Source organism: Lithobates pipiens, unplaced genomic scaffold (genome assembly GCF_037356315.1).
Source record: "Lithobates pipiens isolate NorthernLeopardFrog02 unplaced genomic scaffold, aLitPip1_a1.2 Scaffold_16, whole genome shotgun sequence".
Lineage (NCBI taxonomy): Eukaryota > Metazoa > Chordata > Amphibia > Anura > Ranidae > Lithobates > Lithobates pipiens.
This window is the reverse complement of record NW_027507748.1, coordinates 259313471-259334794: the sequence shown is the minus strand read 5'-3', so window position 1 is coordinate 259334794 and position 21324 is coordinate 259313471. Positions and strand designations below refer to the sequence as shown.

Sequence of the window (21324 nt, the reverse complement as noted above, 5' to 3'; positions counted from 1 at the left end):
TCGGCCACCATTTCCAGGTGGATCAGACAGATTGTAGTACAAGCCTATGCCTTAAAGGGGAAGGTGCCCCTCTTTCCGGTTACGGCCCACTCCACAAGGGCAATCGGAACATCTTGGGCCTTCCGACACCAAGCTTCAGTCGCTCAGGTGTGTAAGGCGGTGACCTGGTCTTCTGTCCACGCGTTTAACAAGTTCTACAAGGTAGATTTCAGTGCATCGGCTGATGCCTGTTTTGGCCGCAAAGTTTTACAGGTTGCTGTATAATTGCAAATGAATATGCAATATTTTTTTTTTCTTTTTTTTTTTTCCTGTTTTTTCGATTAAAAACACAGTACCTTTTTAAGTTGATACATTGTTTCATTACCTTCCACAGGTTTTTTGTGGTTGTGGGTAGTCACTCCTGTTGAGGGTACCATGATTTTGTGGTGGATTTTTCCACGCACTATTTTTTTATGGGTAAAGTTTTTTTACTAGTTTCCCACTTGCCATAGTGGAAGAAGTTTTATGCTGTTTTCCCACCCCTTGTTTGGCACTGCTTGGGGACGTCCCAATGGCTAAGAGGAGCTGTGTCGGTCGGTGAATATACGAGAAAATAGGTGATCAATTACAACCAAAAGAGAGCTCTATTTTGTGGGGGGAAAAAAATTATAAAAATGTAATTTTGGGTACAGTGTTGTATGACCGTGCAATTAAAGTGAAAGCACTAAAAGCTGAAAATTGGTCTGGGCACAAGGGGGGGGGGGGGGGGTTAGGTGCCCATTAGGCAAGTGGTTAAGGGTTTAATTTACTAAAGTGTGTTCACAATGCAAACTAAATTTTACATTGGAAGGACAGTTTTACTTGCATTAGTGAATATGGTAAAAATTCACTTTGCAAATAATACCCAATCGCATGCAAGGAAAATGTAAAAAAAAAAAAGATTTTCTTCTTGCGCATGATTGGATAATTGAAGTCGGAGCTTCACGCCAGGGGGTGGTTTCAGCAGGGGGGGCATCAATGGTTAAAAAAAACTATTAGATAAGCACCTGAACGACCACAACATACAGGGATATACAATGCAATACTGACATATAATCACACACATAGGTTGGACTTTTTTTTTTTTTTTTTTTTTTTTTTCCCCCTTCCAACCTCGCGTACTATGTAGCTATGTAACGTTTCCTAACCCAAGTAAAAATTCACTTTAACTAAGCAGTCTAAACTTTTATAGAAAAAAAAAACCATAGTAATAGATTTAGGGCTCTATAGCCTGTACATTTTATGCACAGTTCACATACTTTCTGACCGGTTCCCTTTATCCATTGTAAAACAAACCCTACTGCAGAATTGGTCCAAATCTAGCTCTGATCTAGAGAGGGAAAAAAAAAACACCTAGCGATTGCAAAAAGTGACCTTTTGTATGTTCACAAAGTCCATTTTTGTAATCTGTTTTTCATTTTTTAGTTTTTTTTCCTCATAAAAAACCTGGATGTTGGCATACCTCCATTTAGTGTATCCGCAGTGTCACCCTGTGAGGATACACAGTAAATTCTTTCTGATCTAATGAGGACAAAAACAAAGAATTCAAGTGTTCCTTTTTGAATGCTGGTGCTAGGTAACTCCGCCTTTTTTTTGGAGCGCCTTGTCAAAACACCTGAAAAACTTGACTGCAAATAGCGTTATGAGGCAGAAACTGACTTTGCCTCACCACCTTGGCTTCTGGAATCTAGGAGAGGCTTAACAAGCATCTTACAAAAAGCTTTGACATTTATTAATTCAGTAGAAGTGACTTGGAATATATATCTACAATGTAACCTGCATGATGCATTGTATGTATTGTGGCAGTTTAAGGGTAACTCCCACTTTCATGGGGGGGGGGGGGGGGCAAATAAAAATAGTAGCATATACCAGGCGTTGACAAATTTGCTTTGAATTTAGGAGCCAGTTTTTTATTTTATTTTTAAGAGTGGTATGGCTTGTCAGCTCCTGGGATAAGGCCAGTCATTTTGACCCCCTATCCCTAACTCACAACGGAGCACCCAGTCAATAACTCCAATGTAACGCTGTTACATCAGGGTTATGGGCTCACCAGAAAGAGTAAGGCTGGCAACAGATGGAACTGGTTGGCTTAGGCAGCTGGCACTGGTTTGGGACAGACAGATAGTACTGGTTGCCACTGTAAGGCACGTGGAACTGGCAGGTGACATTGATTGGCAGGTGGCACTGGTTTGGAACTGGCAGGTGGCCCTGGTTGGTGATGGCAGGTGGCCCTGGTTGGCGGTGGCCCTGGTTGGCGGTGGCACTCAGCACTGGCAGGTGGCACTGATTGTCGGTGACACTGGATGGCACCGGCAGGTGGCACTGGTTGGTAGTGGGTGGCACTGATTGGTGGCTGGCGGTGGCACGGGTTGGTGGCAGGTGGCACTGATTGGAGGTGGCACTGGTCGGTGGCAGGTGGCACTGGTTGGTGGCAGGTGGCACTAGTTGGCACTGATTGGCGGTGACACTCGGCACTGGCAGGTGGCACTGATTGGCGGTGACACTCGGCACTGGCAGGTGGCACACTGAGCACTCTGTTACTGAAAAGTAACAGGAGCTGTCAGAATTGAGCTTAATGTTGGGGGTGGGCGGGACCCATCCGGGGTATGAAACTGACAAGTGACAGAGGCAGATCTGTCAGATTTGAGCTTGATGTCGGGGTGGGCGGGACCCGGCCGGGGTGGGGGCGGGACTCAGCAGCTATCAAACATAAGCCAACGATTGGGCTGCTTAAAAGGGACGGGCCCACATACAAGTAGCGGCCCGTCCAGATCCCATTGGCTGGTGTCTGACAGCTGCCGGGTCCCGCCCACCCCCGACATCAAGCTGAAATCTGACAGATCCTCCTTAGTTTCACACACTTAGTGCGGCGCTTGATGCTTGACAGAGTCGCTGAGTGTGGAGGAGGGAGGAGGACGGCAGTCAGTGCTAATGCTCTGCATGTCTGGGGCATCGATAGTGAGTGGGCTGGTGGCAGCTTAGGTGCCAGGTTGCGATTTCTGGTCGCATTGGCGACCTGGCGCCCGGGGTTTGTCGAGCCCTGGCATATACAATTGCGACACAAATTCTGTTTTAATTGAATGTTATTAAAAATGACCTTTGCTTTTCAATCTGCAGCTGCTGTAATTTTTTAGAAAATGCAATATGGCTACCTGGAGGAGTTCTGTATGCAGAATGTGTGCAAAACACCCCCCAGAAACATAATTTCCTGTTTGTGTGATTGGCTCACTGATTTTACAAGCTACAAATCAGACTTTCTGCATTTTTGGTAAGATACTCACAATAGGAAACTGTAAAGGAATGCAAACCCAGCAGTTTCCTCATTAGAGCCCTACAGCTGCAGCCGGTTGATTATGAAACCACTCCCATTAGACTCGCTTGACACAGAGGAACAAACACCGATTTCTTTGGAATCTGCAATAAAGTTTGTTAAAATCCCTGCAATGTACATAGATCATCCAGATGCGAATGTTTGTTTGTTTTTTTTCTCCCTCAAAAAAAGTGGAGTTGCGCTTTAAAGCCGATTCTAGTAATTCAGTCACTTTGTAAAAAAGTGAAGGCACACTATAAGTTAAAGTGGAGGTCCACCCACATTTTCGACTCCTCAGCATCCCTCACTAATCTGTACCCTCTAAACGAATTGACACTTATTTTTCTGTGTGTGTGTGTGTGTGTGTGTGTTTCTCTCCTCCTCCCTGGCCGCAGTCCCTCGTGTCATTTTCAGTTTGCAATGCCTCCTGGGGATATGCCATCAATCTCTGGAGGGGAGAAGAGGTTTTCATAGCCAAGGGGCAGCAACTTCCTCTGATGCTGCCGTTGCTGTGGAAACCTGACCTGCAAGCTATTACACTGCTTGTGCTGCGCGAGATCTCCAAGGAAGAGATCAGGAAGAAATATAGTTTGGCTTCGGATGCCTACGCTTGAGATGGCCACAGCCTGCTTGAAGTTTTATAATTTAACAAAATAATGCTACAAAAATACTAAACAGACCTTAGTTTACAGCCTAACTTTATTAGAATACTTTATGCTTGTCTATTATAGGGGTATTTCTATCTAAAATGTATAACTTCAGCCGGGACACAGCTTTAAGTCCTGGTGCTGCTTGACATTTCCTGGGCTTATTTCTAGTATTTCCATATGGCTGTTTTTATTGCTCTGCTGGAGACACTCCAGTGACCTGAGAAGAGAAACTCGCGCAGCAGCTATGCCCGCCCATACCCGCTGCTGCCTTAGCATTTTGTAAATGTATTCACATGATACTGAGGCTTCTGTTATTGGGCTGGAGGAGGGGAGGGGCAGCATATCGACTGCTGCTACACTCCTGTTCAAGATGCATAGCTCAGAAGAATAAGTGTTGGGGCTCCCAAAATACAGCGATAATGGTCTTCTGAGAGTACTATAAAGATATAAATAATAGAGATGGGTGGGCGGGATGAAATGTTTCAATGGCATGGCCTTAGGGGGGAGTAACGGGCTGAGGCCATTCACATTTCTTCTGATCTGGCGGTGTCTGTGTTCCCATAAGCCCAGGAGGTGTCATGCACCTCACAGGACTTAAATCATAGTGTGGCCTAATGGTTTTTTTACAAAGCGGCTGAATTCCTGGTATCCAGCTTTAATGCATTGGCATTTATAGGAAACTGCACACATGATAAAATTTGTGTAATAACAAAAAAAAAATTGTTTTCACAGCACCAAACTATGATAGGAGTCAGTGGCTGGATGAGAAGGAAAAGCTTGGTTTGGATTTTCCCAATGTAAGTAACATTGCAAGTAGAGGAAAGGGGGTTGTGGGCATTGTCATAGAAAAATGCACACGATTGACTATTCAAAAAGAGTGGAAACTGCAGAGTTGAAGTTAACAGTGCTGACGTTTTTGTGCTGAATATTTGTTGCAGGACTTGGTATTGGTGTGCAAAGAAGCAAGTGTTGGCCCAATAGTTTAGAGCTGCTTTTCCCAACCAGGGTTCAGTAGAACTCTAAGGTCCCTCTAGAGGTTGTTGGGGATTCCTTGAGCAATGTGCAGTTTCTGCCTCTAAAGCTGCATATGCACTATATCAATTTTTTGCGTAGATTATTTAGGTCCCCCCCTTTCAGATTTACCAAAACCATAGAATATGAGGTCAAACCTTAAGAGTTTAAATTTGTATGCAATCGGATAGGCCCTTGCACTACATGCCTTTGGTAAATCTAAAAGAGATTGGACAGCAAAAGTTGGATGGGGTCTCCCACTGACACCAATGATCTTTTTTAGCTATTTGTAAGAGGGGGATTCGATGTACAGATCATTCTGACATGCAGTTTTCACTCATCTTCCCCTTTGTTAGTACAGTTTAGGTTTGTCCTGCTTGGATATGTGACAGGCTTACTTGAGCATCAGTTGATGGTTGTTAGGGTAGATTTCTTTCTGGGGTTAAAATTGTTGGTGTTCTATTTATGTTTAGGGAGTGAGAGTGGGTTAAAAACAATGTAAATCCAGTCGCTATCATCTTTAACGTTGTATTGTCATTTCAACGTTGTATTTAACGTTGTATTGTCATATATATAATGTGTAGCTTTAGGCTTCATGTACATACTCTGTATCCTATTTTGACCACCAGCTGTGGGAAAATGTTTTGTGGCCAGCGGTCAAAACTTTCCTATCCTGAATGCGATTCCTCCGTGTTCAGGAGAGGAAGGTTAAGGGAGGTTTAAACTTCCCCTAACCGCAGCAGCTCCTAAACGGTCTTAAAAGCTTATGTGTACATGGACAGGCTTTTATGGAGTTGAGTATAGAAGCTTTTGCAAAAAAAAGCCAATTCAATTTTAAGAGCTGTAGTGTACATGAAGCCTTACATTAAAATACCTGGTGATCCTGCCATGAATGCCCTTATACAGGCACATCCTGTTATCAGTGACAACTCTCAGCCAGTTATGCTCCTGTGTTATCCTGCCATGCTAATACACATTGGGTGGGCGTGGTTCACTTGTGCAGGAAGCTGGGGCAATGCAATAATATGCAGTAGCCTAGTGCACAGAGACATGAAGTGATTAAAAAGGATGAGCTAAAGTACAAAAAGTATTTTATGAAAAACGAATGGCAACTATCTCATATACGGTGACCCTAATTTACCAGAGAAATTGAGCATGTTTATTTGTAAAGTGAATTTTCACTAAGATTATGTGTTTGTAGGCAATACTTTGGAGAGATGGCTAAACTTACATTTAATATTTGCAACCAAAGCTCTATACCCAAATGTCCATTGCCAAAAAACTAATATACAGGGAAATGATTTTGCAATGCAGGCTGATAGCTCGTAAAAAATTGTTCTGTTTTACAGCTGCCGTACCTTATAGATGGCGATGTTAAGCTTACACAGAGTAACACGATTCTTCGCTACATTTCTCGCAAGCACGGATTGGGTGAGTATCAGCTGTTGACTGCTTTGTAGTTTCTCTCCTACTGGTCAGGGAAGTGGAATATGGATATCTCCATTAGGAGCAATTTGAAATCGAAAGAGCATAACAATGTACACTTAGTAGATGGTTAAAAAAATAATAGTGGATGCAGCCCTAGATGCCCAAAATATTACTGGATATCAACAGTTACACCAGCGCAGAGAATAACTGGGGATCTGGAAGGAATTTCCAAAGGACCTAATTGGACCATGCGTTTTATATGGTTTTCTCTTCCTCTGGATCAGCTGTATGTAGAGGTGTGTGTGTGTGTGTGTGTGTTCCCCCCCCCCCCCCCCTGACTAGCTACAATATATAGCCAAAAGTATTGGGACACATGTACTTTAATGGCATCCCAGTCCATAGGGTTCAGTATTCAGTTGGCCCACCCTTTGCAGCTAGAACAGCTTCAACTCTTCTGGGAAGGCTGTCCACAAGGTTTAGGAGCCTCTATGGGAATGTGACCATTCTTTCAGAAGAGCAATTGTTAGGTCAGGCACTGATGTTGAACGAGAAGGCCTGGCTCAGTCTCCCTACTTTACTTCAGCCCAGAGGTGTTCCATTGTGTTGAAGTCAAGACTCTGTGCAGGCCAGTTAAGTTTCTCCACCCCAAACTCACTAATCCATGTCTTTATTGACCTTGCTTTGTGCACTGGTACGTAGTCGTGTTGTAACAGGAAGGGTCTATCCTTCCTACAAAGTTAGAAGCATGAAATTGTCCAAAATATCTTGGTATGTTGTCGCCTCAAGAGTTCCCTTCACTGGAACTAAGGGGCCAAGACCAACCTCTGAAAAACAACCCCAAACTATAACCCCCCTGCCACCAAATGATTTGGATCAGTGCATAAAACAAGGTTTATAAAGACATAGATGAGCGCGTTTTGGGTGGAGGAACTTGACTGGCCTGCAGAGTCCTGACCTCGACCCGATAGAACACGATTTGAGTGGAATTAAAGACTGCAAGCCAGGCCTTCTCATCCAGCATCAGTACCTGACCTCACACAACTCTATTTCTTTGGTGGGCATGAAGCCCGCTTAGTCCGATTAAAGTATTTGTTTGAGGTGGAGAATCGGGGTGAGGTTTTTGGAGATCAGTGTAAAGCATCCTTCCTTGTCTTTGTAGTCATCTATGACTGTAAAAGGGACTTGCTCATTCCTCTAGATTTATCAGTGGAGTCAGAATTAAAAGAAGTGAAGCAGCATCAGTCTTTTAGTGAGGGAATTTTGTGAGCAAGGAAATGCATTGCTTTGAGACAGGCCACCTAAGCCCTTTGTTTGCATAGGTTGGTAAGTATCATTCAACATTTTTCTGGGGTGCCAGGGCTGTGGCTGTTAAGTGAAGGACCTGGAGGGCAGATATGGCTTAGTAGTGTATAGCTCGGATGGTAGTCGCATAAAAGGGAGAGTGTGGGAGCTAAGGGAGTTGGGTAGGAGGATGTTGGTCAGAGAAGGTAATGAGAGGAAAGGGGTAGCGGTAGAAGGATGGAGTGGGAGTCGAGTGGGGATAAAGGATCCAGCTGTTTGGACTAAGCGCATGCCAGGAATCCTAGCCCCAGCCTATCAAATGCTTCAGTCCATAGTCGGTTACAAGTGACCTTATGCTACTGTGTAAATGGCTTGACACAATTTTCACCAGATTCCAGGATGAGTCTAATCTCCATCGACGTGCTCAGGATGCTTTGCCTAAATACTGCACAGTGAATAGGGGAGCACCTATTTGGACTCTCCACAAGGAGATCACAGGGGTTAAAAGTACTCTCCTCCTCCATAAAATTAAAATTTTGCTTCTATAAGTAGAATACTACTCCTGATGTTAGGAAAGATTATTTCTCTTATATTCACTGACCGACACAGCTTCTCTCTTAGCCATTGGGTTGTTACGCCACTTTTAGGAGAATATTAGGCATTACATGTTATGTAAAACACAAAACTTTCCAGTTATGCCCAAGGGGTGGTCCCTTGGGTAACAACCATCCAGCTTGCCACGCAGTCATCAGTTTTATTTTGCCTAGTGAAGGATCTAGGAACCCTGATGGGCCTATTGATCCATCCTTCTTTTTTTTTTTTTTTTTTTTTTTTTCTGCAGAAGCTTGGTTTTTTGCGCAAGATGATAGATCCTGTGATCTGCTATCGACAGCCTGGATACCCTTATCCTTGTAGTTTTCCCAGCCTGGCTATCGAGCGTGTACAGGTCGCAGCTCCAGAGGTGGTCGTGAGCTTTTATGCTCCGGGGCACACATGACTGGGCTACTGATGTCTGCGTCAGTATGCCAGGCCAGCAGTCGCCCTGTACTGATCAGAGAGTGGATCTGTAATGGAATGTCTCCCAGCTCTTCAGGACTGGTAAGTACAGCTCTCCCTGCCTCTGTGGAGCTGAGCAGCTGGGCATTCCCTGGGAGGTTGATTCGGGGGTCCTTCACCTCCCTCTCTTCTCTCCCTGTCCCTATCTTGCCCCCCCTCCCTGTGGGGGATGCTGCAGAGCGGTGTGTGTCGGGGGGGGGGGGGGGCTCTCACCTGAGGGGGGGGCTGCGTCCTGAGTCCTGTTCTCATGTCCCTGGAGGTGCCTGTGAGGTTGTATCTGTGTCCTTTGCAGCGCTGTTCACCGCCATTTGTTTCAGCTCTGTCCCTCATGGTTTTTGCATTAGCGGCCATCTTAGGTGTTGGCAAGGGAAAGCATGCTAAGTTTTTCAGCGTTCTCTAGTGGCAGCATGTGCTGGCGGCCATTTTCCCTGTGTTTTATGTCCTTATACTGGATGCTGGGTGGCCATTTTCTTTGAGCCTGATCACATTGCGGAGTGGTTTCAGCGCCATTAGCAGCAGCTTTCACTGACATAGAGCTGATTCCTATGCACCTGGGAGCCAACAAAGACCACAGGCACTACCTGCTGGATAGCGCAGAACCTTTCAGGGTGGTGAGTCCTGTGGGAAAGAGGAGCCCCTCAGCCAGCAGCAGTAAGGAGGGTGGGACTGTCACTGTAATAAGTCTCCTTCGGGTGGCAGATGGGGTAGGGTCAGCATGGCTTCAGAAACTGGTGTTTCTAACCCCGAAATCCAGGCAATTGCGACCGGTTCGCCTGCAGAATACGCAGTGCCTTTGGACACCTTGTCGGCGGTCCTCAATTTTTTCTTTGCCAAGATGGAGGTTGTGCGTGGGCGCAAAGGTGTTTAAAAAACGGCCCTTGCCCCCCCCCGTCCTCTAAGGAGAGCCCAGAGGCTGTTGACCCCTGCTCATTTCAGATGATGCTGAGTCGGACCATCCTGATAGTGAGGATGAGTCCCCATCCGGGGGTGTGCGCGACAAAGCATTTGTTTGAGCACTTATCACAGCTGTGCATGATACCCTGAGGATTCAGGAGCCAGCAGATCCCTTTTGGGTCCTGTAAGCCAGCTCGTTCACTTAAAGGTGTTCCCGTATCTGACTTATTTTGACAAGTTCATTTTACAAGGAATGGGGTCAGTCGTGCGACCAGTACTGGCATCCGCATTTGTGTCTGCCACTGAGTGGGCAAAACTGTTACACTGCGAATTGGGAGAACAGGCTTCTCCTGTCTGCGTGGAACTAGCAGACCAACTAGTGCAAGGCCTTAAGTGCGTTTTTGAAGCAGCCCTGGATACTCTCCCTCTGTTATCCAGGGCTTCAGTGTCAGCTGTGGTGCTGAGGCGCCTTATTTGGCTGAAATGCTGGTCTGCTGACCAGGCATCCAAAAAAGCCCTGATAGACCTTCCTTTCCTTGGCAACCGGCTCTTTGGAGCCTCGTTGGATGACATTATTAAAAATGCCACTGGTGGTAAGAGTACACTACTCCCACAGGCCAGGAAAGCTAAGGAGCCACGCCGTTGTCAAGGGGGCCCCCCCTTTTTTTTTTCCCGCTCGCAAACTGCTTTTTCGTCCACCCGAAGCTTCGACAAAACGTCCCCAGCCCGACAGGACGCCCACAGATGGTCAAAAACGTCCCTGGAACCGCAAGCCTGCGAATAAAAGTGCTACCGCATGAAGGTTCGCCCCCAGCCATGTCTCGGGTGGAGGGTCGCCTTTGGGAGTTTGCAGCCCAGTGGTCCTCCCGGTTATCTGACCAATGGGTCTGCGATCTGATTTCCACAGGCTATAAGTTCCTCGCTTGGCCGCCAAACAGATTCTACCCGTATCCCCGGTTTGCCGGGAGGCCCTGTTGGGGGGGCGGTAAGGGATTTGCTGAATCGCGGGGTGATTGTACCAGTTCCGGAATCGGACGCTTACAGGGATTCTACTCAAATCTGTTTGTGGTTCCCAAGAAGGAAGGGCTATGTCCGATCTTGGACTTGAAAGCCCTCAATCACTCTGTAAAAGTGCAGAGGTTCAGAATGGAATCGGTTCGCTCAGTAGTCGCTGCACTCCATCAAGGGGACTCCCTGGCGTCCTTAGACATCCAGGGTGCGTACCTGCACATACCCATATGCCTTCGGCATCAAAAATGTCTGCGTTTTGCAGTCGGAAGCCCATTACCAATTTGTGGCTCTTCTCTTTGGTAAAGACTCAGGGGGGGCTGATGCCAGACCAAAGTACTGGCTCCAGTATTGGCATTGCTGAGACAATGTGGGATCACGATCGTGGGCTACCTAGACTATCTCCTCTTGAGAGCATCTTCCACCTCCAGAATTAGAGGAGGATGTGGCGATCACTATGCAGACCCTGCAAGAATTTGGGTGGCTGTTGAACCTAAAGAAGTCTGTGATTGTGCCAACCCAGCGTCTGGAGTACCTAGGTTTGCTGTTGGACTCCCAGGGAAGCATGTTTTTCTCCCTTCAGACAAATTTCAGACTCTCAGATCCGTGGTCAAACTACTGAGGAGAACCGCAAGTGGTCGTCGCTTCGGTTTTGCATGTGAGTACTGGGACTCATGTTGGCCTCCTTTTTGAGGCCGTAACCCTACGCCCAGTTCCACACCAGAGTACTGCAGAAGGAGATCTTGTTAAAATGGGACAAATCTCAGTTGTCCCTAGATCGACAGATCCAGGTGAGCCAGCCAGTCAGGGACTCTGATCTGGTGGTTGAGGTCCCAGGTGGTTCATAACGGAAAATAGTTTCTTCCTCTGAAATGGACGGTGATCACTACGGATGCCAGTTTATCCGGCTGGGGTGGAGTGATAGGGGGATCAGTCAGCTCAGGGCCTCTGGTCGACGAAAGAATCCGAGTTGCCGATCAATCTGCTCGAAGTGAGAGCGATCAGGCTGTGTCTCCACACATGGTCGGTGAGTCTTCAAGGGCGTCCGATCAGGATACAGTCGGACAACGCTGTGGCGTACGTAAATCGCCAAGGGGGAACGAGAAGCTCAGCCGCTGCTCGGGAGGTCGCTCACATACTTTGGTGGTGCCAAGATCCGTGGGCAGATGCATCAGGCGTGCTGGTGGCTCAGTGGGATCAGTACCAGCTGATCTATGCCTTTCCGCTACTGAAACTGTTGGCACGTCTGCTTTGCAGAGTGGAAGCTGAGGGGAACCCAGTAATACTGGTTGCCCCGGATTGGCCTCAGCGTCCTTGGTACGCAGACCTGGTGCGTCTGGTGGCAGAAGCTCCCTGGCGACTACCATTGCGAGAGGACTTCCTATCTCAAGGTCCAATTTTCCATCCTGCTTTTACCATCGCTGGCTTTAACGCCGTGGCTATTGAGAGCCAGGTGTTGAGGAACCGGGGTCTGTCGGACTCGGTGATTCCAACTATGTTGAGGGCACAGAAATATTCTACTTGGAAGATATACCATCGTACCTGGAAGGCCTACATCTCCATGTGTGAGGAGAAAGGAAGGCATCCGCGTTCCTTTTCCATATCCAGGATCCTGCTGTTTCTCCAGCAAGGAGTGGGCCAGAGATTGGCATTAAGCACCATCAAGGGGCAAATCTCAGCCTTAGCTGTCTTATTTCAACGACCCCTGGCATCGCACTCCTTAGTGAGTACCTTTCGTTCAGGGGATACGACACGTAGTCCCTCCGGTGCGTCCACAGTTACCCCCATGGGATTTGAACCTGGTGTTGTCGGCGCTTCAGAAACCGCCGTTTGAGAATAATCGGGGAGATTCCCCTGTTGACTCTTTCCCAGAAAGTGGTCTTTCTAGTGGCCATCACATTGGCCAGGAGGGTTTTGGAATTGGCGGCCTTGTCTTGCAAGTCGTCCTATCTGGTTATCCACAGGGATAAGGTGGTGTTGCATCCGCAACCATCCTTTCTACCGAAGGTGGTCTTGGCTTTTCATATCAATGAGGACATTGTATTACCATCGCTGTGTCCTAAGCTGAAGCACCCCAAGGAGGTGGCCCTTCACGCTCTGGAATTGTTTAGGGCCCTGAGGGTGTATTTGGCTGCCACGGCTCCCTTTCGGAAGTCGGACTCGCTGTTTGTTTCGGTGGCTGGCCCAAAGAAGGGCATGGCGGTCTCGTCGGCCACCATTTCCAGGTGGATCAGACAAATTGTAGTACAAGCCTACACCTTGAAAGGGCAGGTGCCCCCCTTTCCGGTCACGACCCACTCCACAAGGGCAATCGGAACGTCTTGGGCCTTTTTCGACCCCAAGCATACGTTTACCAAGTTCTACAAGGTAGACGTCAGTGCATCGGCGAATGCCTGTTTTGGCTGCAAAGTTTTGCAGGCGGCAGTGTAGTGCAATTGAATGTGCAATCAATATTTTTTTTTGTGTGGGTTTTTTTTTTTTACCTAAACGCAGTATTGTTATGTTAATGCACGGTTGCATTACTTCCGCATTTGGTTGTGGTCTTGGGGATCACTCCAGTTGAGGATACCTGGTTATTTTGTGGTGGTTTTTCCACGCACTGCTGGTTTTTTAATTTTTTTATTTTTTTTTTTTTAGTTTTACTAGTTCCCACTTGCCATGGTGGATGAGGTTTTTTTTTTTTTTTTTTTTTTTTTTGCTGGTTTTTCCCACCCCTTGTTTGGCACTGCTTAAGGACATCCCATTTTGTTAGAGCGGGGCTGTGTTGGTCGGTGAATATAAAAGAAAATAGGATTTTTTGTACTCACCGTAAAATCCTTTTCTCTGTAATTCACGACCAACACAGCACCCGCCCCTCCCTTTTTTTTTTTCTCTTTACGTTTATACTGCTTGTTGACGTACTGGGGCTGCTAGGGCAGACTGGGGATTGTAGCCTGGGGACTAAAAGTTCTGAAGTGTTGTATTACAACTTTGCCTAGCAATCTCCAGTGATAGGGCTAACAACCCATTTTGTTAGAGAGGAGCTGTGTCGGTCGGTGAATTACAGAGAAAAGGATTTTACGGTGAGTACAAAAAATCCTATTTTTTTGGGTCCCGGAGAGAGTGTGTGGGGGGGGGGGGGGAGTTGGGAAAGAGGTGCAGTTGTAGGGCTGCAACTAGCTATTATTTTCATAATCTATTAGTTGGCCGATTTATTGTTTCGATTAATTGGTTAATAACCTTTAAAAAAAAATAAAAAATGGGTCAAATTGACGTTCATTTTCAACAACTGTGACGGGACAATTTGAAAAGAGAACTTCTTAGGCAAAGGAATTTTCAGACAATGTATGTGGTTTTCGTTCAGAAATTTGCATTTTATTTTAAAAACAGAATGTTAAAAGCAAGTGAAAATTTCAAACAAAATTCTTTCAGCGAATGTACAAAGATTTTTCGTCTGAATATTCTCATCTGAAAATGGATCCGTGTGACCAGCATGAGGCTCGGTACACACCTATGCAGTTTGCTTTTGATATGTTTCTGCAGTGCTTTTTGCTGTACGTTTTTGATTTTTGCACACGTGATTTTACTGCAATTTGAAATTTTATTTTTTTAGCAGATTAAAAAACACTAATTGCTGCAAAAATGCATTACATGCTTTTCTGCAGCTTCTCCATTAAATTATATTGAACCAATAAAGCACCATTTTGCGTTAAGTCCCTGACCCTTTCAGATGTGAACGTGTCCCATAGGAAAGCATGTAAATGAACTGTAGTACGTTTCTGCAAAAAGCACCAATAAACACATAGATGTGAACCAGGTCAAAGACTGTTACTAAACTTAATGGGGTAAAAAAAAAAAAATGAGCCCTTTATAGTACAAAAAAGCAGATAATCACTACTGTAAGGGGTTCATCTCTTTACTGTAGAACAGTGAAAGTAATATTTACAGTAGCTATTTGCTCTTTTTGTACTATAAAGGGCTCATTTTAGTTTTTTAAACCCCATTATGTTGCTGGCTGATTAATCGATTATGAAAAATGGTAATCCATTTATTTCATAATAGATTAGTTAGTCGATTAGTTGTTTCAGCCCTATGCAGATGTGCACGGTGCTAGATTGAATGAGGGTTCAGGTAAGTAAAAAAAGGGGGGGGGGGGTGCTGACGCCTAAACTTTTTTTTTTTTTTTTTTATTTTTTTTTGTTACCTTTTTAATACAGGGTTGCATTAAGGTAAAAGGCTTTACAACCACTTTAAATTCTACCAGGTGGGTGACAACACCTCTTTTGATTCCGGATTTGGGCATAGACTGCTCTCTAGGTTCTTTTGAGGCTTTCTTGACCCCTTGTTACCCCTCAATTTGTACTACTAAAGACCCTGTGTTCCATACTGTAAGATCAGTGTGTGGTGTGTGTGTGTGTGTGTGTGTGTGTGTGTGTGTGTGTGTGTTTTTTTTTTTTCCTGCCAGTTTTATCACCTGTAGGTAACTGCATGGTGAGCCAAAAACCCTATATTCACATGGATTGTAGGGACAAGACAATGGAGCTACCCTGGGGATCGCCCGTACAGTTTCTCTCTAGCCACTACACAGGGACCGGCCGAGATTCGAACAATGTATTGGTAGGCTGATTGTACTCAAGTTGTTCGATAGAGTGCAACCAGCTTGTCAGAATGTTTATGGTGCTATAGAGCCACTGTGTGTGTGTGTGTGTGTGTGTGTGGTTTTTTTTTTTTCCTCCCAGCTGGGATTTTTCCCCCCTGGTGAGAGAGCATAATAGGTCTGTGTTGATGGGGGAAATTGAGCGTGTGTTGTGTTTTTTTATTTTATTTTTTTTCCTCTTCCTCTTTTACTGCAACTCATGTGGCTGGCTTTAGAAACCACCTTGATTAAATATAGCAGTGTGAAAAACATAATGTGCAAAATGCAGTTGCTTCTATAATGATAAAAATTAATGCATGAACTTTAAAAAAATAAATATATATATATATATATATATATATATATATATATATATATATATATATTTGTAATTTTTATTTTTTTGTCTTGCAGCTGGAGAATCAGAAAGTGAAAAGAACAATGTATCGCTCATTGAAAACCAAGCAATGGATTTCCGAATGGGACTTGTGACTATTGCCTACAACTCACAATTTGTAGGTTGAATGTTCAGCTAAATTACTTGTATACAAGGGTCACACAATTTTGGCCTTGCACAAATTTTACAGTATAATATTTCATATTAAACCCACATGCAGTTTCCTAGGAATCATTTTTGGATTATGCCAATTAACTAATTGGACAATATTAGTCTAAGGCAGGGCATTCAGTAATCTACTTTATTTTTATTCAACCAGTGGGTTGAACAAAGTTTTTTTTATAACCCCATTCACACACTTGTTGTGGATGGGGGAATCACTACCAAAGAGTTTTCTGACAGTGAGGCGACTTCCCTGCCATCAGAATACAATGATCAGTGCCCCCAGCTATAGCCTACAGCACTGATCGTTTGAGAAAAACCTGACAGGCTGGTTGTACAGAAGTCAGACAGTAGATCTACTTCTGTACAACCAGTCTGCCCATACATGTGTGACATGACACTGATCACTGTTCCCGATTACAGGGAGCTGTGATCAGTGTCACTAGGCAGAACGGGGAAATGAGTACAAGTGAAGTGATTTTGCGCAATGTGAAAAAAAATCACTTGAATAAGAGATTCTCTAAAAAAAAAAAAAAAAAAAAAAAATGCACAATTATGCAATATGTTGTTCATGAAAAATAAGCAACAGTAATAATCAAAGTTTCGCAGTGGAACTAAATATCCAATAAGTGAAGTGCAAATAAATGCCACAAAAAAAGTGACCATAATGTAAAGTGCTAGAGATCATACAATAATGGATGGTAACTAAAGTGTCATATGCAGATGGTGTTAAAAGGGGCCAATAGGTCTAATCACATGAATGACAGCAGATAAAAAATGAATAGATTAAAAAAATATATAAATATCAAATGTTTGGATAGTCTATAGAGAGCAAAGTGGATGTATCCTCCAAGTCACAAAGCTGTGTATCAGCAATAGTCCAAATATGTGACTGGGTGTTGCGATTATAAATAGGAGGTACTATTCAGTGAATGTTGTTTGTATAACATTCCATTTGCTTTCTCCTGGATTATGGTCTCACAGAACTCTCACCTTTTTTATGGCTATATAATAACTCACATCAACAAATAATTGGTGTTATGCTGATACTTTTGACAGGGTCTTGTTTGGACTGATATATACTGCAAGTGACGCAAATATTTTCTCCCTTTTAAATTCCTCCAGAATGGAGAAATGCTTGTTTACATCAGCATTTCCCCTTTTTTCTTCCTCTGAGACTATCGCAGGCATTCCCACGGATATTGATTTTGCGGGATTCGCGATCACGCTCGCGGGCTTCTTAAAGGGCAATGTACAGGTATGTTTTATAAGCCTGTACATGCCCTTCTGCTGACGTATATCGGCGTGAGCTGGTCGGCAAGCGATTAAACACATCATTCTATTACTTCTGCCTTACTTCCTGGATAAACTTTAGTTCATGACACATTAAGGAGTTCACCAGCTGAGGGTAGATGATGCAGGCTGTGTGCTAATGAGTTCAGCTGGTAAACGCCTTCCTGTGGCATGACCTAAAGTCTGTCCAGCCTGTTTAAACAGCTATGAAGAGTGAGGTAAGCCTGTGTAGAATTAATGGAAAGCTGTTTTTTATCTTTGCAAAAGTACATCCTCTTATTGGCATACAACGTGGAACCCACATATACTGAGACCTTTAGCCCTGTATTATAGGCGGTGCCAAATGTAGCTTATAACTGATGAGATCTTTCGGCACACTGCAGATGGGGGAATTAAGGTATTAGCAATTATATACTGATTTACATTAAAACTAAGCTGTGGGTTTTTTCTTTTTTTTTTTGTATTAGTGAATGTAATCGGCATACCATATCCTGCCCTCATAGTGTTTAGCAATAGGAGGACATGAAGGAGGAGGGGGGGAGCAGTCATTCATCTGCCCATGTGACATGCGGGCTGCACCGATAAAGAAAAGGAGGGCACGAGGAAATAAAAAGCTTAAAAGGGAACTGAAACATGCTCATTAGATAACAGCTTAGTCTGCACAATCTCGGGCTGTAATAGGGACACAGAAGATGGGAGGGACAGCTAGAGGCAGGATGAACTAGGTATATTTCACTCTACACAAAAAATATAATTGGGTTTTTTCATAGTCTGGGTTTCATACGTTTGCTCTAAATAGCAGGGTAAAACTAAGTGAAAAAAGTAACTATTTGTTTTATAATTTTTATGCTACATGAATGGGAACATGGAACAAATATAAAGGGATTTTTATACCAGTTTGGTCTTCCACTTTAGGCAAGCATAATCTACTGTTATTATCAGTAGCCATCTCTGGAGTGCATGCACCATAGACAGACAGGAATTGGTCTACAGGAGATTAGCAACATTAATATGTAATAACGTGAGGTGAAAACTGTATTTACTGTACATCTGGGGACACAGATTAGCTTTAGTAATCCCTACAATCAGGGTTTTGCTACAGACGAATACAGGTGATTGGACATTGGCAAATAAGACAGGAAGTCCCTCCTAGACATAACCCATCACTTGCAGGAAGGGCTTACATTTTTTGCCAGTGTCTGCACAGCACTGTGTATGATTTATCTTTATTCTCAACAATTTCAATAGGGATGCTGAGTGGTTCAATCAGGATTCATTCCTACAGCTATAATCGCTTAGAAGAATGGTCAACAGATGAAGGGATATGACACTGGGGCAGCCTGTAATATTTCCATAGGCATTTCACCCTGCGTTTAGAGAACCCTGGGCAGTGCTATATTGCTTGGCGTATTCATTAGGGCGCTTTACCAGTCCAGGGCAGTGGATCCCAGCATGTGGTATTGAGTGCCTGAGGACCATCTGGGCACAACCCGTCATGGTGGGGGGAAGATTTCCCTCCCCATCTGGGGATTGATATGCCAAAGCAGTTTCATTAAAAAAAATAAAAAGGAGACAGACTGCGCCAGCCGCTCAGCGGAGGATTTACTCCCCCCCCCCCCCCCCCCGCCATGTCTGCTGTTTCACAGGAGGCTGCTTGCACGGGAAAACACTTTCCTTTGAAAGGAGGGGGGGGGGGGGGGCGTGATTTGCACAGCGGGTGTGGCTAACTGCATCAGATGCCGGCCACACGTGCAGGAAGTTGTTAAAGTGGTTGTAAACCCTCCCCCACAACTTTGTCCCATGTAAATCAGCATAAAAAACCCTAATGAACACTGCTTGTAAATATCGCCTTACTTGCTTAGTATTGTTGTAATCCTTGTTCTGTAGAATGAAGTCACTGAGCATGCCCAGATCTCCCCTGATTTAAGGCACACTCTGTCTTGCCTATCTGTTATCAGGAATTCCTAAGGCACAGCTCTGAACTCTGCTAATCACTCAGAGCTTCCTCCTACACACCATGTGACCTCACAAACAGTCTACACTTGCCCATTACTGCAGTCATATCAGCTGAAGCTGATAAGACTGACAAAGGGAAACATTAGACATCGGCACAAGTAAATACTATGAAATAAACAAGTAAGCTATGAACAGGGAAGCAGGGTTGCCATAGAAACGTTGGATTGAGAAGGAGGCTTGGTTAACGGTACAGGAAGTGCTCAATGTAAGGGCGGAAATACACTCCACTGTGCACTCAAAAAACAATACTTAAGATGGTGCTGCCTAACCCCTGGAAACAAGTTTATTAAAGTTTCTTTAACCAGTTGCCGACCGCCGCACGCCGATGTACGTCGGTACAATGGCACGGGCAGGCATAAGGACATACATGTACGTCCCTTGCCTCCCGCGGGTCGGGGGCCCGATCGGGCCCCCGCCCGGTGCCTGCGGCGGTCGGTATTCGTACGGGAGCGATCCCGGACGAGGGGACGGCCATTCATTCATGGCCACCCCCTCGCGATCGCTCCCGACGAATAGAAATCCCCGGTGACATCACTTCCTCTCCTGTAATGTAAACACAGGAGAGGAAGTGATGTATTCTCTCCTCCGTGTCGGTATTTTTCGTTCTGACACGGAGGAGAGCGGATCAGTAAGTTGCACCAACACTCACACACACAGTAGAACATGCCAGGCACACTCACACCCCCCCTTTACCCCCCGATCACCCCCCCAATTACCCCTGCCCCCCAGTCACAGTGACACCAATGTCATTTTTTTTTTTTTTTTTTTTTTGCATTGGTGTCATTTGTGACTGTAATAACTGTTAGGGCAGTTAGAGTTAGCCCCCTTTAGTTCTAATGTACCCCCCTAACCCCCCCAATAAAGGTTTAACCCCGTGATCCCCCCCCCGTCGCCAGTGTCACTAAGGCTGGGTTCACATTGCAGCGGTTTATGAGAACGAATGTGATTCGCACCGCACTGCAGTGCAAATCACATCCGATCTCTGTGCGATTCGAGTTCAGCCATTCGCCGCACCCGCCACACCCGCCGCACCCGCCGCAAATTCGCACGGGACCCTTTTTTTGGCCCGCAGCAGAATCGGATCGCATGGGTGTTCACACCATGCGATCCGAGTTTGCAGATCGCACTGCGATATGCGAACTGATCTGGGAGTGTCAGTAACATTTCACTGACACTCCCAGCAGTTCGCATAGGGCAGTGTGAACTGCCGCCGGGAGGCATGCGATGCGGGAACCCGCCGCGGATTCGCGGCGTTTCCGCATCGCTCCAGTGTGAACCCAGCCTAATAAGCGATAATTTTTCTGATCGCCGTATTAGTGTCACAGGTGACGCTAGTTAGGCAGGTAGGTATTTAGGTTCGCCGCAGCTTTTTATAGCGCCAGGGACCCCCATATACTACCGCATAAAGCCCCCTGATTGCCCCCTAGTTAACCCTTTCACCAGTGATCACCATATAACTGTTACAGGTGACGCTGGTTGGTTAGTTATTTTTTTATAGTTTCAGGGCACCCGCCATTTATTACCTAATAAAGGTTTAACCCCCTGATCACCCGGCGGGTGTCATTTGTGACTAATAACTGTTAGGGCAGTTAGGGTTAGCCCCCTTTAGTTCTAAGGTACCCCCCTAACCCCCCCAATAAAGGTTTAACCCCGTGATCACCCCCCGTCGCCAGTGTCACTAAGGCTGGGTTCACATTGCAGCGGTTTATGAGAACGGATGTGATTCGCACCGCACTGCAGTGCAAATCACATCCGATCTCTGTGCGATTCGAGTTCAGCCATTCGCCGCACCCGCCGCACCCGCCGCAAATTCGCACGGGACCCTTTTTTTGGCCCGCAGCAGAATCGGATCGCATGGGTGTTCACACCATGCGATCCGAGTTTGCAGATCGCACTGCGATATGCGAACTGATCTGGGGGTGTCAGTAACATTTCACTGACACTCCCAGCAGTTCGCATAGGGCAGTGTGAACTGCCGCCGGGAGGCATGCGATGCGGGAACCCGCCGCGCATTCGTGGCGTTCCCGCATCGCTCCAGTGTGAACCCAGCCTAATAAGCGATCGTTTTTCTGATCGCTGTATTAGTGTCACAGGTGACGCTAGTTAGGCAGGTAGGTATTTAGGTTCGCTGCAGCTTTTTATAGCGCCAGGGACCCCCATATACTACCGCATAAAGCCCCCTAAT

The 21324-nt window shown here is 45.4% G+C and overlaps 1 protein-coding gene across 1 annotated transcript in view; it reads left to right on the top strand.

Annotated features, from left to right (window-relative positions):
* LOC143982516 (glutathione S-transferase Mu 5-like) overlaps window positions 1-21324 on the top strand; it is an 83023-nt gene that overhangs the window by 25591 nt on the left and 36108 nt on the right. The window contains exons 3-5 of the mRNA XM_077481330.1: window positions 4711-4775; window positions 6339-6420; window positions 15686-15786. Coding sequence (XP_077337456.1) covers window positions 4711-4775; window positions 6339-6420; window positions 15686-15786 — 248 coding nt within the window. The remainder of the gene's footprint in view (window positions 1-4710; window positions 4776-6338; window positions 6421-15685; window positions 15787-21324) is intronic.